Consider the following 14,518-nt stretch of genomic DNA (forward strand, 5'->3'; position numbering starts at 1 on the left):
CAATGCCTGGTACGAAAAAAGAAAACTACACACACTGATGTCAGCGTCGATGGTAATCGATACATCTAGCGTAAGATTATAGCTTTCCTTTTTACAGTTTCCACTCAAACACACATCGTGTCTGCCAATGACGATGCCACATGGTATTAACAGAAAATGGAAAAAGCAGAGCAGTCATTGCACCTCAAAGGGAAACAAATTCGAACAACACACTGATTGAAAATAAATGTTTTAACGCGAGAGTGTATATCGCATAAAAAATGCATCGAACAGCGCGTCGGGAATCGTAACGGATACATCTTTTTTCGTTGCCATGATGAAAATTGTCGTTTACATTCGATGTCGAGGGAGTCATTTTCACAAACAATGTCGTTGATAACATCATTTCTGTAGCATCCTTTTACATGCAGAACATTTGAAGAGAAAACTCCTTTTTTCATTCGCTTTTTTCTGCTCTTCCTTTTAGTTCTCTTTTCTTTCCTTTTCCTTCTTCTTCGTCTCTTTCTTATTTTTAATCTTCTTCACTTTCTTTGTAGAATCTCTTCATCCATTTGTCCCTTTTTTTATGTTCGTTTTTCGTATTTCGACTTACATGATGCTTAAAACATTCTCACATCTTTTGTCAAAAAGGCGAAAATGTGTCGTACAACGATATAATGCGAAAAATTCGGAGCAAATGGAAGATGCAGCAAGCGCTCAATTTGGATTCAATTTCTAGTTGATGAGCTAAAATCAGTGTATAAAAGCTGTGAATGTAACATCTAGCTGAAATTTCTCATGAAATTCTAAAAAAAAAAATAACGATAATGTAATTCTCAGTATTCAAATGAGATCGGATCAATTTATTTTCGGGGTTTTTGTGTCACTTCAAATAAATGAGCGCCAATAAATCAAATTAAGTTGATTTTCACACTGAATGATAAATGCGATAGTTCTTTTTTCTTCTCGCTGTTACTTTCTGTTGTTCCTGGTGTGACGATGCCATGATCTGATTTGCGTTTCGCATAAAAAGCATTTTGAGTAGTTGCAAAAATGGGAAATGGTTTTAGTGTATAATTAGTAGAGTGGTGCATTTGGAAATGTAAGCCTTGACCGGAACGAGGGTGTTTCGTATGAGGATGACATTCATTCGTTGCACCACAATGCAATCAGTGCATAGCTGTCCTGCTTCACGAATTACATGTTGTCGTATTTTTTTTCTCGCCACGAATCACAGTGTGTCCTTTTGCATTGTCAATCTGTTGTCTGTGTATTTTTCTTCTTCGTTCTGATTTGCATGGCTTTGTGTATAGGAAAAAAAAGCCGAAATGATTGATTCTACGACTTTGACTCGCATTGACACGAACAAAAATACTGATTCCTCGACGGTAGCGTGTGACTGGCTCGATGTGTGTGGGTTGTTTTTCATATTTATAGAAGTGTATCATAAAGCGCGCGCCAAAGAGTGAGAGAGACTCGGACTACTAGAAAACGGCACGGCGCAATAGGTTTGAAAAGTACCGCGACCATCGATAACACGAAAATATCGCGCTCACACAACTCACGCTCGCTCGCCTCGCTCACTGCCATGAATATCTATCTAAACGGACAAAATAAAAGAGATGGAAAAGCGAGCCGAACGGCCGCACGTTGTCGGCTTCATTCGGTTTCACAACGTCTCCGGCTGTATCACATCTGAATCGCAGCACAGTACGGTGAGCTCCGTTGTGTGTTTGTGTGCGCGCATGGAGAAAATTTTATAAATATAAGAAGCGAGGAAAAGCCGAAAGTCTGATCCATTTGCTGTTCAGCTATTGTGTGAAATGCTTGTGTTTATCCAATTTGGAGCGTAGACCAGAGATACGTGAAACGAAATCTTGCTGTAACGAGTTTTTATATTGTGAGCGAAAGAAGTGTATGTGATTTTGTTGAACGATCAACAACGATTGAATCATCCAAGGAAATTAGTATCAAACACATCGTTACGGAGTTCAGACGGCTTTACTTTGCCAACAAGCTAAAACATTTTTCTTCGGAGAAATAAATAAATCAAATTTGATAACAAACTTCCGGGAAATTGATTGAATTTGAAGAGCCTGAAAATACAATAGCCCAAAGTGAATCGAGATCAACGCAATTCTTCCGTAAAAAATATAAATTGCTTTTTTTCTCGCAAAATTCGCAAAACAAAACCGTTAGATAGATGATAAAATCAGAGCTACAGTTTAAAAATAGACTAGCAGAGACACTTTTGTTCTATCGTTTGTGGCAAATTTTCCATTTCTTGCGATGATTGAAGTGGACAGTGTAACGCATACAATTTAAAGCAGTCAACGATTCAAAAAATTTCAATATTTTCGGGCAAATAAATCAAATCAAAAGTCTTTAAAATGTAAACTAATCGCTTTGAACATTTAAAAAAAAAATTAAAACAAAACGTAACAACAACAACAGTTTGAGGAAAAAAACAGAAACAAAAAGGAAACTGACAGAGCTTGGTAAATGTGAAACGCAATTTTTGAATAATTCACACGAGTCACAACGAACGAATGAGAATAAACGGGTCTTTAACCGCAGGTGGAAATCGAGGTAAAGATTGACGACAAACCAAAAATTAACAACAGAATTTAACGCAAAAACACTGAATAAACACATCATAATTTTTGTTTACAAAATCGATCACGAATAGTCGATCAGGCCCATTGTTATTGTTGCGCGTGGTTGAAATTCAAGATTAAGAAAGAAAAAAATAACACAGTGTGTTGTGTATAAATTGAAATTTGAAAAGAGACGTAAACAAAAATTCAGTTGATATCCCTGATTGAGCTATTTTTAGCATCACAATTATTATATTCTGTTGAACAAAACAATTTAAGCTCAGCAAAAGACAGATAGTTGATTAACTGTAAAGCAGCACGAAAACAACAAACATCTTTTTTTTTAAAGCAGTGAAAACTAAATATCTTAAAGAAAAGAGAGAAATTTTTTCAGTTGAAAAACGAATTATCTCCATTCATCACTCAGCTCGTCAACTGAACTTTGAGCCAACAAACGCACACGTGTTCAACAGACGACACATTGATTGAAAATAAATTTGAGTGAGACTGCACAGTTGATTGCACAGTTGTTGTTATTTTTTTTTGCCGTACGCATCGCGCCCATAATCAGTTTACAGAAGACAACGCCAAGGGATATTGACAGAGGAAAATTGAAGCATTTTCCGAACAAGAAGACAGATTCGAGCGAATGAAACGAACCAATTGAAACGATCAACTTAATTAAATTCAGTCGATAGAGACAGAGAGAGAAATCGTTCAACCTGAATTCCATGTACTACATCTTGAGACGAATACCCTTTTTAGGTAAGTTGCAAAATTGCAAGCACATAATAGTATCACTTTAACCAATTCCAATCAACTGAAATAAATGGCAAATTGCCGAGTCGTCTAACCGATGCTTAAGCGGTTCGAAAATGAATTTTCTGTGTCCCTTCCGTTTTTAATTAAATTGATTTCGAAACTCTTCGGAAATGAAATTAAATGCGTTCGTTGCAAGCGCGCTCGCGCATCGCTGCATCCATAAAAAAAAACAGTGGGTTCAGTACATGTGTGTTATTCTCGTCGAAAGTTAAAATAATGCATTTTTTATCGGCAAACTAAATTAGTCTACGCGAGAAATAGTGCTGTTTGAAGCGAAGAGGTCGATTTTCCCATAAAATTCACTGCCGGAGAGTGAGTGAGTAGGAGATAAATGTTGGCTGTAGAGTACATTGCACAGAAAAGGTATAATAAAACGATGAAAATCGAATAAAAACACAAATTGGCATCAGAACTGACTAAACAAACCGTCCCGACAACGGAAAAACCAGCAAACCAAAACGACGACCATGCATGCGAGAGTACATTATTTCTTGAGGTTTTTCCAACAGCAACAGCAGAAGCAGTAGCGCAGCCTTTTATGAATTTGTTTGCCCTTCTTTATGCGGCGCAACCGTGCGAATCGTAAAATTATGTGTACGTGTATGTTCGCTGATAATGATGACGGCAAAAATGAGGACTTTTTCGTTGAATTGCCTGATTTTATTGGTGCACTTCAACAGCACTTAATGTCAATGCTTGGCTTTGTTCGTGAGCATCCTTTATTTAATAACAAATTGCCGCCGCCACCACCACCACCACCGTCGACAACGAAGACGTCGACCATTTTATTCTTACTCAAAGTGAACAATTATAGCCCATACTTCCATACACTCTCACAGTTTTGCCAATTGATAACATAATATGATGCCGTGCTTTTGATGCAAAGACTAAAGATAACTGCAGCGCGTCGCAATCACGTCTTCTATCGTTAAATCACTTTTGCCAGAAGATATACATGCTCCTTTTCTATTTTTCAATTAATTTCTATCGTTCCATTATTTTTTTCGGCTAGAACTTCAATTACAACTTCGAAGCGATTTCGAGCTCAAAGTCATTTTAGCATAATATATAAATTGAAGCACATCCCCAACAATGAACAAGTAACTTGTAAGCTACTTTCAACTACTGTCATAAAACAAAGCCCAAAGCAATATTTTATGAAGAGCGTATCGCTCTCTCTCTCTCGCGCCAAACCCAAATGCGCTGTGCACTAAATTACAAACACTAGCTACGGCAAACAACAAACGAATGAAAAGTTAAGAGATAAAGCGTTTTAAACGAATAGAACTGGAGTAACGGAATATATATAACCTACGAAACCTCATTCGAACGAAATAAAGTTCAAGTGTTTCATAAATTGTCTCGCTCTCTTGCGTTTTTCTCTATTTCTCCTCATCTATTGCTTACTTTTGGATCTTCTCATGCGAGTTCGACATATAGAAGTGAGTTCGTTGAGCCAACCATGTTTAGCCGGAATACGTGTGACTTATCCTGCTGCGTAGTTACATGAACCGTAATAGTGTTTGTGTGCTTGTCATTCACTATCTTAAATATTCAAATCGCTGATATCAGCATCGCAATGAGCGTGTGTGGTGTACTTCTTGCCATTACGAAGTAAAAGACTTCGTCATTTTTGTCTTTGCCACAGTGAGTATGAGTCAGTGTGAGAGGTGAAGGATCCGAACTGCACGTTCAAATTGCAGAATGACGCAAATGGTGAATTATCATTTTAATTTTAAATTTCCATGATACGGTTCTCGGTTCTCGGTCTTGCCAGTCTCCATGCAAGAATACACATAAATATATAGCAAGCAATAGCACAAGCAACCACATTAACAACAACACCAACACCGCCACCCCAGCTCGGTATTAACAAGTTGACAATTGGCACAACTTACCGTCGGATATTTGTGCGCGCTTCCATTTCATTCGTAACCAAATGGGCGTGAATAAATTTGGCTTGCAAATTAAATCACAGCCAATTTCCCCAAAATGCAAATCCCAAATAAAAGAAAAACCCGAAGCTCATTCGCACCAATACAAACAAATCGCATCGCTTCATCCGAAATTAATTGGGTTTGCGTGCGTTCATCCACCGAATTAATCACCGTGAGGTTTTTCAATTCGCTTTTAATTAGATTCCGACATTCTTAAGCATATGATTTTGCAGAAGCTCCATTGTTCAGTGTCTGTCTTTTTAGTGCACCAATCTCTTATGGATTTAAACGATTCTTTTTGTTCGTGTTGCCACCATTTTTTTGTCTTCGCTTGGAAAAAGTCTTCGGTTGGATTATATGGAATTTTCGTTGGTGAAACTATCACAATGACGCTTGTTCTGCGTTGATATCTATTGCAAATGACAACTTCATTTATTATTGATAACTCAATCAGTTTCCGTTTTTCAATGGTTCGTGGACAATAGCTGCATTGGCACAGCTATTGCTGCAATCGACATGATCGAAAAGACGTTGCTGCGAAACTGCACTTCAGCACAGAACGTCGCAACTGGAGAGATAAACGAGAATATTTGATCAAAAACATGTGAAAAAATCTTACGTTTTCCATGAACTTGTCAAAACCATTGTTAGTCAATGGGATGGGTTCAATGCGAATAAAAGCGCCAATGCATCAAGGTGAAGAGAAACCCGACTAACATGCTAAGAGGATCAATAAATATGTTCAAACCGAATAAAATTACCCTTTGCCTCTGTGTAGTGATCTTGGTGTTCAGTTCAATGTCAAGTTTCAATGAAAATGACCGACTACTTTCAATTACCCATGGCAATCAATGCGCCTCTTGGCCATCAATCACATCGTTCGACTCAATTAGTTCCGATAATGCCAGTCAATAAATCTTGTTGTTGGTTTTTCATTTTGTTTTGTTTCTATATTTTCTTCTCTACACACTTCGTGTCCGTATTCAATCGTATGTACCGTATGTTTACACGCTTTGGAAATGTTGTAATTACATCAAGTGCAGAAGAAACATATAAAATAATTTGTAATTACGTTGTGTGTAAATCAGTTTGATGGTTTCCGTCAGCCGACGTGTATGTATGTTGATTAGAAAAATGGTTAAAGACTTGACTAATTGGCCGCCATTTGACGTGTTAATGATAAACACGATGAGACTAAGCAGATGTGCTGTAGCGCCCATATAAAAAAAGTACTCGCTAAATCATTGCTTTCGATACTTTAATTCAATTCAAGCCAAGGTATTGGCGTCACATTATCAGTAGTTGCATTGCACTCTTGAACTAGTCTCATTATTACATCTCAAATAATTGTAATGGTTGCGCAAACGCAAATCCATTCAATAAACGAAAAAAAAAAAACTAATGAAACCGAAAAGTTGTTGGCTTGTTTGGACGGAGGAGGGGGCGGTTCATTATTTGTAATTATTATGATTAATGTTAAAAAATCAATAGAATGGAAAAACTTTTCACTCTCTCAACCTCTCTTCGATACCAAAATAAATACGATTATTTTTGTTGATGAGATGACGACATGCTTATTTTCTTCATCAATTGATATTCCCATAAAGGATATATCTTTCAGTTTTGGCCAACTGAAATTACACTTTTGATACTTAAACACAGACAGAGAAGAAATAAGCATTTTCTTTGTTGGCGAACAATTGGTGGGTATATAAGCCCACTTGATCGAACCGATTGGAATACTGTGTAACCGATTAATTTTTCCAATGCAATTACTTTCGGTGGCAAACATTCACACAGAAATCCACTGGACGAGGGAAAAAATAAACCATCTTTGGTGTTTGGTCAAAACAATCTTGATAATTTAGTAGGTGCGGGTGTATTTTTGGCCGTATTTTTGCCAACGAAATGTAGAGAGAAAAAAAGTTGACAACAGCAAAAATCATGGTGCAGACAAAATATTTATTCTGTATCTATAGCCTGAATATAATGATGCAGTTCACCAACATTGCGTGTTTATTTACATTGGTATCATTAACTGATGAATGGTGTGTTTATTTCATTATGTTTCACTTTCTTCTGCATCGTCGCCATTGAATGCCTACACTTTTCGACAATTCATGCCACTCGCAATTTCTCTCTCTCTCTCTCTCTCTCTCTCTCTCTCTCTCTCTCTCACACACTCCCGAGCGGCTCCTTTTATTTATTAATCCCAATTCAATTTGCAATGATATGGATAGAAATTGCATTAAAGCAAAATCAACAAAAATACCGAAATCATCACAATCAACACTTGAAACATTCAATTTGTGTGATGATGTTAGCTTTGCGTCGAAATGACTTTTGCTTTTTGGGTGGTTTCAATCAAGTCGCTTTCTTCACCAGTGACGTTTTTGAGCTTCTCCTTCTTTTTTCTCTCTATTCTTCTTCTTGATCTTCAATTTCATTGTACCCTCCACCAAGTTGCTGGTTCATCATTCAAAGGAGAGAAATGTGACAATGATTTCGTAATGAAAAGGGCCACAAATTGTGGTTCCAAAAATAAAATTTAATCAAAGGTTGAGAGGGCATGGGCTGAAAGTGATCAATAAGAGATAGAAATTAAATTTGTTAGTGAATTCGACTAATTGGAAAGAGAAATTGGAATAATTGGATCTGAAATTCGACAAATTACATCGACGAAAAATGTTGCCTCATTGAATCGAAATCATCCATCGGCAATTTTGGCTAATTTTCCGAATAAGAAAAAAAAATGAAGCGCGTCCAATTCAATGGGACTAAGTTTCAAGTGGTGCCTGTTTCCATGGAAGAGATTATAGTGGGAAAATTGAATTGGTCATTTGAACACAACCGACGGGCAAATGACATAGCTACAATGCACAAACACACTCTTTCATCATATCATTTGATTCACATAATGAATGAGCAATTTTTTATTCCATACGCTGATCCTTCCCATCTCTATCCACGTCACGTATATCGTTAGGTGTTGCAGAAGCAATGAAAAGACAAATTCGTAAAACTCTCGTTTCGCCGCAAATAGTTTTTTTTTATTGTGAGGAAGTTGTGTGGCGTTGAACTCTCGGAGATGATGATTGTGATTTGCATGTTCAGTCATGCATGCATATTTGTGCTGGGCTGGAATTCTAAGTCATTCCACCAAAATCGTTCGGAATAATTTTTTTCGTACGTAAGACTATATTGGAGTGAAAGAGAGAGATTCCACTAATTTTCAACATCCCACCGGAATTATTCCGATAACTCAAAGGATGGGTGATAGTTATCGCAATAATTTGGATGGGATGTTGAAAATTAGTGGAATCTCTCTCTTTCACTCCAATATAGTCTTACGTACGAAAAAAATAATTCCGAACGATTTTGGTGGAATGACTTAGAATTCCAGCCCTGTTCATTTGTGCGGTTTCACATAACGTTTCCCATATCTCCTGTTGGCGTATACCGCTCTGTCCTATGATGTGTACAAATAACGAACGAGAAAGAGAGGAGGAGGAAAGATAGGGATTTCCCTTCCGAGAGCGATATGATTATTTTTATGATTGCATTCAAGAGCTTGTGGTCGTCAGAATATATAACCTAACTGTCATTTTGACATTGTCAACGTCCTTTAATGATACACTTCAATTCTCGTAAACTCTACGGCAAATTTGTTCTAGAATCGATTATGGAATAGTTGCTACGTTCTGCTGTTTTTTTTTCGTTCACGACAAGAAAATACAATACCACAATATCACTAACCATGGCGACGATGAAAAGCGGCGACAATAAAAAAAAGATTGACCGTTCAATGAAACTTCAATCAGTATATTGAGTCAATCAATCTTTTGTGATTTCAATCAGATGTTTTTTACCGTTCGTTCGTTTTATTGACGGGATGATTGCGAATGAAGGCAACATTTTTGTAAGATGAGCAGAGGGAAAAAAATGTTCATGCTGGATTGACGAAATGAGGACGGTCGCCTGCGATTTCTCGTTATGTCCATAAAGGAAATCACACAATAAAATATGGTTAAAGTAATAACAAAAATCGAATCATAAATGTCATGATGGAATGGCGGATGTGCCTTATTTGATACACACACACACACACTATTTGGCCATCTCATTACGTTCCAACGAGAAGCTCAATATCAAATGAAGACCTTCCCAATCGAAATATGCCAAAATTATTGACGCACTTCAGTCGAAAAAAAAAAAAGAAGAAAGAACCGAAGACTGGATATGTCTGACATTCGATTTGGCTAATTTAAAGCTCAAGCAAAGTTGTCGCCATCAAGGCAAATTGAACGATAAACGGAGCGTCTGCACACGCACGCACATACACACACGCAATAGTCACGGCCACACACACATCACATCGTTTATGGTTTCTGGCTGTTGTTTTTCTGCATTCGGTAAATCAGATTGGATGCGGCAAAGTTTGGTTTAGGCTCGATATGGTGAGCGAAAAATTGTTTAAAGAACGTGCCACCGGTTTTATTTGGCTTCCTATTTGAAACGACCCCATATCTGGCGGTGTTGAATTTGCATTTGAATTATTGCCGATATATAACAGTCTTGGAATGGCGATGAAGAGCCTTCATTGAAGATACGCGAAAAACCCGGTCTCGCTTTTTCGTTCTCTTTTATCTCTCGTCTCCCTTCTGGAGTGAGACAAAACTCGCTGATGAGAATCAAACAAACCAAATCTCGGCACAAAACGGCCTAAAGTATCAATAATTTGGGCGATGTTGCTCGCACAATCGCAAATAAACAAGCAAATGAAGAGGGCAAAGGTTCTTGTTTGTGGTACATGCTGTGCGTTAACCTTTTGGCATTTATTTTTCAATCTTCTTCCATCGTTGCCAAACGAAAGTTTGCAGAATCTTACGTCAATTGGTGCCATTTTCTAACATTTTTGCAATCTATTTTCCGATTTTTGAGCGAAACATCACATTTGATCTAACAAAATAAAAGAAATCATTACAATAGACGACACAAAAGACAAAAAAAACGAAATGAGATTCGCAAAAAATTCAGCATCGAGGAAAATGCGCAGCAAAATATTTTGTTCTATCAAAATTTAATTTGATTATAGCTTTATAAATAAATGCGTAAACATCGTAGCGATGTTTCATTCGAGCGATGGATGAAAAAGAGACAAATTTCATAGTTTTTTTTTCATATTCGTTTGAACATACGCATGACACACGGCCCACAGCTGTTGTGTATTTTCTTTTTCTTCAAATCAAAACACTATAAATTCTCACAATTTGGTCGCACTCTATCGTTCATCATTTGGGTGAGGGGCCACAAACACACAAAATGACGGTCAAACAGTCATTTTATGAATTATTCTCGTAATTTTTCATCGACACTTTTGGCATGTTTGGTGTTTTTCTGTGTTGTGCGCTTAGAAAAAAACACACAAACAGCTACAATCAATCGATCACACCCTCAACAAGTGCGCGAATGAAAATTCGCACATTTTTTGCGTTTGTTTATTTTGCTATTCGATAGAATAGATTTTAGATTGGTCATCATTTTAATTTTTGATTAGTCTGTTTATTTTTGTCTATTAAAAGAAGAGCGCGTTTTGTTTGTCTAAATGGCGCACAAATGGATCGTGCGTACAATTCAACAGGGAGATGGAAAATATATGGTGTGTTTATCTTAAATGAACAGACGCACTTGTGGAAAAGCACTTTATTTGTATCAACACAATCGGCGTGCTCCGGTCACTTGTCGGCTTATTACATTTTGGATTATCTGGGGCGTGCGTCTGTGTGGCTCTCTCTCGTCTTTTTTTTGCGTCGAAAAAAAAAACTTTAGTCAAAATGTTCCATATAAATAATTCTTTTCCTGCTTTTTCCTGCCAAACATAAATTCAATATTTTTTTCGCTTTAACAAGATAGGATAAAAGGAAAAAAAATCAACACGGCGAAAAATGAAAGGACGTCGAAGAATATTAAACAAGCTATAAAGCAGCGATAATTTGTGTGTCGGTCTGACGATGATTTTGTTTGAACAACAAAAGCATTTCTTTTTGTTCGTTCGTGAGAGCGCGCGCGCGAATTGACCACGCACACGATGTGATTTGTTCGGCATAAAAGTAGGCCGGCGCGACTTTTCCGAGTATTCGCTTTGAATTTATAAGTGATGAGATTGATGAAAATATCTCCGTTGATGCGATAATAGCCGACACCGAGTCTCGACCTGATACTATGATTATTTTTAGTTGAAATTCTTATGCACGCTGATTCATTTGAATATATTTACCGGCCACGGGTGTGATATAATAATATCCAATCGTTTCCGAGAATTGAAACGAATCATTTGAATCTCGATTTATCGGCGAACAGAAAATATGCGCTCCACTTTGCACAAATGATTAAATAAACCAAAATCAAGTTTTTGGATTCGATACTTAGATTTATGTTTTTTTTCTCGAGTGGAAACGATATAAATAGCCCGTCAATAGACGGCTATAAAGAAAAGTCTCGTGATATCGAATTTTAACATAAGATTGATGTCTATTGTTTTTTCTTTAATGAACCGAGTTCACGGGTCAACATCATTGATCCGACCTCAAGACTTTTCGTGGGAATAATGAAGCCGCTTCTCCATTTTGCAACACCAGAAATACATTTTCAATGAAAGCTTTTCATTTTTAGCTGAAGTTCGTTAAGCATAAGGCGCGTTTGACACGTGAACCATTCGCGAATGGTGTTTGACACTTATTTTGAATGCGAAATATATTATGAATTATTTCGGTTCGAAGGGTCATTCATTTCAATCAGAGTGACATTTAAAGCACTCAATAAAATCGACTAAAGCCAAATATATTTTATATATAAATCTACCAGCTGGATAACGTATCAAATAACCAACTGTTTAAAATGATTGACGTTTGGGATTAAACGAAAAAATAAAATCAATTTTCCACGCAATATCCCAAGCAATTTTTTTAAAATGAGGGCTCAAATCGAAATTCACATTTGCTCACAAATGAACTTCCGCTTCATTATGGGCCATAAACCGTAAAATTGCATTGGAATCTCAATTTTAACGCTTTTTCGTTCGTTTAATGCTTCGTGTTTTTTCTTTGGAAGTCGGCAACAACGGTTTTGATGTGGATTAAAGTTGGCTTCCGCAAAAAATTCCATACTTTGTTACATTTTAATATTCATGCCATAGCAACATCATGAATTCAACAATTCAAACGGATAATGCCACATCGTTTTTTTATGAATATTTTGCGAGCTCTTTGTTTGAACGAGAGGAAGAGATGTAAGTTTAAATGAATTTTCTTGCATTTTTATAGGGAAAAGAAATTTATGGTTGACAGTGTTAGATATTGTTCCATGGAAAAGGAGCAGATAATGAAAGAAAGAGGAAATAAAAGAAAAAAATGCGTCAGTCCCATCCAATTGTTACCTTTCCAAAGAAATCATTCGAATTTATGTTGATTTTATGAGAGAAATGAATATTTCCAACATTCCAAGAAGCTTTTGTGAAATCGATGGCAAAAAGCTTCTGGGGAAACGCAATTGTATCAATGAATGGAATTGGAATCGTTGGCATTCCCAATTCAACACATTTAATGTAGCAGAAACAAAAAAAATGTATAAAAAATGGAATGAAGTGTTTGCAGAAGCATCACCCAGAGCGCCTAAATATCACGACGAATATTTACGACACCATAATAAATCGTAGGCAAGTGGTGACAAAAGCATGAAATAACATGAAACTGACATTGATTTCAACACCAGCTGCTCAGTACGCAAACAGAAAGCGAGCGACATTTTTGCATTTTGTATACGGAAAACAGACACAGACAAAAAGCAATCTCCTTTTTGCAGATGAGTAAATCAAGACATACACAAAGCAGCTCACAAATCACAGCACTACCAGAAACGTTTACATTCATGCCGATGAAGTAAAAAAATGGTGTTTTTGTTTGCCATAGAAGTGGCAAAAGTCAACTGGTACAAATAAAACCTCACCAAATAAAATGGGTTTCGGAATCACTTTCTCACACTTTGGAATGGCTGTCTCGAAGACAGACCAAAGTTTGAACGGAAAACATAATTTTTTTCCCCTAACAAAAGAAAAGGGAACTTAAAGAACAACAGTCGGTTGGCAGCTTTGTTTTGGTCGATGTTCAAGGTCATTTCTTAATTAAAATCGTTAGTTTTATAGGCACATTCATTCATTTCAAGCTCAGCTCACTTCGTTCGCGTTTCCTTTGTGCCCATGCATCAAGTGTAAATCACATTTATTTCTGAAGTGAAAATAAAAAAAATAACAAGTTTAAATTAAATTGCTTCTATTTTTGTATTCATTAAATCGAGTTCTGCCAACCCGACCGCAGTTTCAATTTCAACATTGAACGAACTTTCCGAATCCGTTTGCTGTCTGCTTTCATTTTTACGATTCAATTAAAAGATAAAACATGTCATGAAAAGTAACACGATCGCATTCAATTATATTTCATAGGATGGAAATCAAAAAAACAAACAACCATCGATTCCGGGGAAAGTTCAATTATTCCCATGAAATTGAACAAATTCGATTGAAAAACTAAATCGAATGAATTCGATGGAAAAATGGCGATTAAACGAATATTTTAAGCGCAAATGCAATTGATTTAATTTGAAATGACCGTACAGAAATAGCGCTCAGCCATTTCATATGTACGTATACGTCCGTAATACACATCAATTCACATTTATAATCCATTTTATGCAAATCCCGTTAATGAATTTCGTATAGCTAATGCTTACTTTTTACCCCATTGAATGTTATGGGTAAATACATGTACGCAGCAAGGCAAAATCCAATCTAATTAATGTGACATGCATTAGTCCACTCACGTAATAACAACATCAGGTCGTTTTTCTTGCATCACAAAACTCTCTCTCTCTCTCTCTTTCGCGCTCTCTCTATCCTCCATAACTCTATTTATGTTCGAAATTGAATTTTCGCACCACACATTTTCCAAAGTAAAAAGCATCCGCATTTTAGTTATGGAATATGCATGCTGATGATGATGATATGGTTGCCAAGCCGAACTAAAATCAAACAGCATGGATCAATTGATGAGAGCGGGTGGGGTGATTGGAAGTGAAGACTGTTTGCGAATAGAGATTACCATAGCCCATAGCCAGTGTTGACACGCCAGT

The 14,518-nt window shown here is 36.8% G+C and overlaps 1 protein-coding gene across 1 annotated transcript in view; it reads left to right on the plus strand.

Moving 5' to 3' along the window:
• Window positions 1-1,485: 1,485 nt before the first annotated feature.
• The window catches only part of LOC129564839 (serine/threonine-protein kinase meng-po), a 32,186-nt gene continuing 19,153 nt past the window's right edge, over window positions 1,486-14,518 (plus strand). Inside the window, exon 1 of the mRNA XM_055439011.1 lies at window positions 1,486-3,341. Coding sequence (XP_055294986.1) covers window positions 3,308-3,341 — 34 coding nt within the window. The 5' untranslated portion in view covers window positions 1,486-3,307. The remainder of the gene's footprint in view (window positions 3,342-14,518) is intronic.

This window comes from Sitodiplosis mosellana, unplaced genomic scaffold, assembly GCF_009176505.1.
Source record: "Sitodiplosis mosellana isolate CC-2019 unplaced genomic scaffold, AAFC_SMos_1.0 Smas_scaffold_2, whole genome shotgun sequence".
Lineage (NCBI taxonomy): Eukaryota > Metazoa > Arthropoda > Insecta > Diptera > Cecidomyiidae > Sitodiplosis > Sitodiplosis mosellana.